Source organism: Notothenia coriiceps, unplaced genomic scaffold (genome assembly GCF_000735185.1).
Source record: "Notothenia coriiceps isolate Sejong01 unplaced genomic scaffold, NC01 NC01_scaffold00037339, whole genome shotgun sequence".
In the NCBI taxonomy this organism is placed as follows: Eukaryota; Metazoa; Chordata; class Actinopteri; order Perciformes; family Nototheniidae; genus Notothenia; species Notothenia coriiceps.
The window spans coordinates 1-3,846 of NW_011370040.1; the positions used below are offsets into that span (position 1 = coordinate 1).

General features: G+C 43.0%; 1 protein-coding gene across 2 annotated transcripts; it reads left to right on the forward strand.

The window, feature by feature from the left end:
• Positions 1–377: 377 nt before the first annotated feature.
• On the forward strand, positions 378–3,569 carry LOC104967467 (ADP-ribosylation factor-like protein 4A). 2 transcript variants are annotated; one of them, XM_010796931.1, is made up of 3 exons: positions 378–470; positions 1,523–1,541; positions 1,641–3,569. In XM_010796931.1, the coding sequence occupies exon 3, from the start codon at positions 1,715–1,717 to the stop codon at positions 2,318–2,320; it is 606 nt and encodes a 201-aa protein (XP_010795233.1). In that variant the 5' UTR covers positions 378–470; positions 1,523–1,541; positions 1,641–1,714; the 3' UTR covers positions 2,321–3,569. The 2 variants fall into 2 exon arrangements, with proteins under 2 accessions (XP_010795233.1, XP_010795232.1); XM_010796930.1 differs by lacking the exon at positions 1,523–1,541.
• Positions 3,570–3,846: the final 277 nt, after the last annotated feature.

Consider the following 3,846-nt stretch of genomic DNA (forward strand, 5'->3'; position numbering starts at 1 on the left):
GATCACGTGACATACTGTAGACGCCAGCCATTGGAATGAATGGTGAAAAAAAACATAGGGACCTTACAATTTCAGAGGCGTTTTTGTAAAAATACTACGTCCTACGTTGTGGACCAACGTAGTTATTACACGTTTTTGTGTGAGACTGGGTTGGAGGAGCCTGTGACCTAAGATGTTCATCGACATAACTACACAGCTATGCACGCATGACAAATAAAAGCCTTGAACCTATCGATCGGTCTATCTCTATCTATCTCTTAGGAGGGGCTTTATTTTGAAAACCCCTAGCGGAAGTAGAACTGTTTACTGTGTGTAGCTTGGCGCCTCTGAGTATAGACTACAGGGAGTTTCACTTCCACAGCTCAGTATCTCAGAGGCTCTGAGGATATTAAGAGCACTTCTGGGAGTACAGATGCTATGGACATACAACATCTAATGGAATAACGATACCGTTAATATTGGATGAAATGGTAAGTTTGTTATAGCTATAATACGAATTATGCTTTTCATTGTAGTACACACCGTGATAACTGCTGTCAAAATAACGTCAGCTTGAATTAATTTCCCCATATGAACCAAATATTACATTACATTGCATTTAGCTGACTGCCAGTCCTCTGTGTTGTCATGTTACGTTTACTTCCGTTTCATTAACGTTGATAATATATAACATGTATAGGCCTGATATTCAGACACACTGGGCCTAATAAAACCAATTTAACTTGTATGATATGTAACACTTGTTGGCATCAGACTCAGAGCCTCAAGTCCAGCCTGGTCGGGTTTAGCTTAGAATAGACCTAACGGAAGGCCAGGCTCTGTTTAAAAATATGATAAATGAACGCAATGTCGTCTACCTCCACCCTTAAGGCTGTCGTATTCAATAAGTAAATGTGTTTTCTGAATCCTTACTAACTGCTTTTCAATTCGGTTAATATCTATTAAACCGAGAAGCATTGTATATTAAGGAATTCTCCCATTTTCTGTGACTATTCAACAGTTTCAGTCTCCCTTTGCTAATGTGCAGGGTGGGAGCGGCAGCTGTAAAGCTATTATTAAAGTCGCTATTTTATTACAGTTTAATGCAATAACACGTAGCCTATGCCGAATTTATCAGAACATCTTTCTGATAAATTGAGTTGATGCTTCTGTTGATTTGTTTTTAGACGTGTGAGTGATTGCTGATGAGCAATTGGCTCTATTAATTGACGGATTTTCAAAATTCGCCATTAAGCATTTGAGAGAAGTCAGAAGGCTATATGTTGCCGGGCAACACCATTGTCTTATATCTCCATGTCAGTGTGCTCAGTTGTTTGAAAAGCCCTCATCTGATCTGCCCTTATCTCTGAACCCTGGATAAATGGTAAAATGCAGGATTTCGGTAAAATTCAAAAGACTTCATTCTGTTGGTTACTCATTCACACACTGAATATAAATTAGCGTATGAAATCCTTTTTGGATGCCGTGGCGTTACATGTGCAAATGTACTGCTACCCACCCTGCTGTGTTTCTTCTCATTCAGGTCTCCCTGCCAGTGTAATGTAAGGGTCTGTACTGGAAGAGGGGGATATATTCACTTGTTAGTGTGTTGTCTTTCCTAAAGCAATGGAGTTCTGACTGTTCTGTGCCCCCCCCCCCAGGCTCCTGCTGCTGCAGTCCCAATGGAATAAAAGCAGCCTGGTGAATATTTGGTGAGTTCTCCTGCTCCATCAAGATGGGGAACGGATCATCCGATCACCACTCCTTCTTCCCCTGCCTGCCTCCCTTCCAGGCTCTCCACATTGTCATTCTGGGGCTGGACTGTGCAGGCAAGACCACTGTACTGTACCGCCTGCGTTTCAACGAGTTTGTGAACACTGTCCCAACAAAGGGCTTTAACACAGAGAAGATCAAAGTGCCTCTCGGAGAAAGCCGACGAAAGGCATCCTTCCACTTCTGGGATGTTGGCGGTCAGGAGAAGCTGCGTCCTCTGTGGCGCTCGTACACCCGCTGTGCTGACGGCATCGTGTTCGTGGTGGACTCGGTGGACGCTGAGCGCATCGAGGAGGCCAAGACGGAGCTGCACAAGATCACACGGCTGGCGGAGAACCAAGGAGTGCCGGTTCTGGTGGTGGCTAACAAACAGGACCTGAGGAACTCGCTCAGCCTGGCTGAGATGGAGAGCTTGTTGGCTCTAAGAGAACTCAGCACCTCAACACCCTGGCACCTACAACCTGCCTGTGCTATCATTGGTGAGGGACTGCAGGAAGGTCTGGAGAAGCTGCACGCCATGATCATGAAACGGAGAAAGGTGCTGCGGCAACAGAAAAAGAAGAGATGATCAGCTTCAGATTGTGGGAACTTTAAAATGTGAGCTTGGAATTAAGCTATATAAGAACCACTGTGAGGCACGTCACTTGCCACCCTCTGATTGGTGAGTTTGACCCTTGCAGTGGGACTGTTTGTACAGGTCAGCCAGGGTTTAGCTCCCACAGAGGACAGTGGGATTGATTTTGCCTCGTGGACTTTGGATGCCAACAATCCTGTTATCAATCATGGGAGTCCAGTATTCTGCTGTACAGCAGCAAACAATGAAGTTTACACTGAAATCTTTAAAGTAGACAATGAGCTCTGACTTGTCTGAGTTCAAATGTGTTGCTACCAAAGCTGTTGGAGCCAATGGATCAATGCTGCATATGTCAGTCTCGGGACAGTACTTTATATCCGTGTTGCACAATGAGGTGTTGGTCAATATGTTTACATGAAGATGCACAATGATCCCCAAACAATGTTCAAGTTGGATGTGAATGGAGGAAACTATTGGTCAGTGGTTTGGTAGTGGACCTACCTTCCTGTGAGGACAGCCACACTGTTAGCACAACATGTTCATCCATCTGAAATCATCGGGTCATGGTTTAGGTTTAGGAATTCAATAGTGGGAATATTTGGGATTTCTCTTCTGAACGTGGCGCTGTGTTTGAGGACAGAATGGCTGATTGGCAATACTTATAAATCTACCTGGCCCGAATTGGCTATTGAAATGATATTTGCTTATTGCAGATATATCAGTGGCAGTATATTTGTTGAGCTCCTAAGTAACAAACATTGTCAGTATAGAAATACCAAAGATATGATTTAGGTAATGTATAGTAAACATGACATGTCTGAAAGGACTTTGAAAAGTATCCGAATCTGAGTTATGTTGTTAGCTGGAGCATACTAGATTGCTAACTTTAAGTAAAGGGATGTTAGCTTGCTCATAAGGCTGGGTATGATTTTGAAAAGATACGATTGTAGTGCCAATAATACAATTACTTTCTGATTTAAAAAAAAAAAAAAAAAAAAAACCCAACAATGCTCTTTGTCTTTCACTGCCTCTGATAGTGAGCTCAAATTCCTTGAGCTGCATTCACTAAAACTGCTCTGCCCCATAGCCAGAAAAAACACTTTACTAGCTGTTTTTTACCGCAAGTGAGCAAATAGCAAATTGCGCACCAGGTGACGGCAGCTTGAGTTCGCTTTATTGGCTTTATTTCAGTTATCTAGCTGAAAAAAAATCTTAAATGTATTCAGCTTGCAGCCAAAATAAAGAAAACAGACTTTCTGTTCTAACAGTTCTGGGACGGACTGACGTAATGCATCATTCACTGCGATAACAGCTTCTGTAGTTGGCTTCTCAGCTTAATCACAGAGCCTAGGACCAACACTGATGATTTGACCCAGTTCAAGAGCCAGCTGTATCTGTGTGTCAGATGTGAGACTCTTCAGCTGCTGGACGCTGACTTCAACGCCAGCATTGTTCATGACATGTGTCTTGTGTGATGCACTTTAATGCTCCTTTTACTTTCAAAAGGACATCATTCATAG

What these genes read in the sequence shown, in the direction of transcription:
- LOC104967467 (XM_010796931.1), top strand. Translation starts at nt 1,715, where the DNA reads ATGGGGAACGGATCATCCGATCACCACTCCTTCTTCCCCTGCCTGCCT.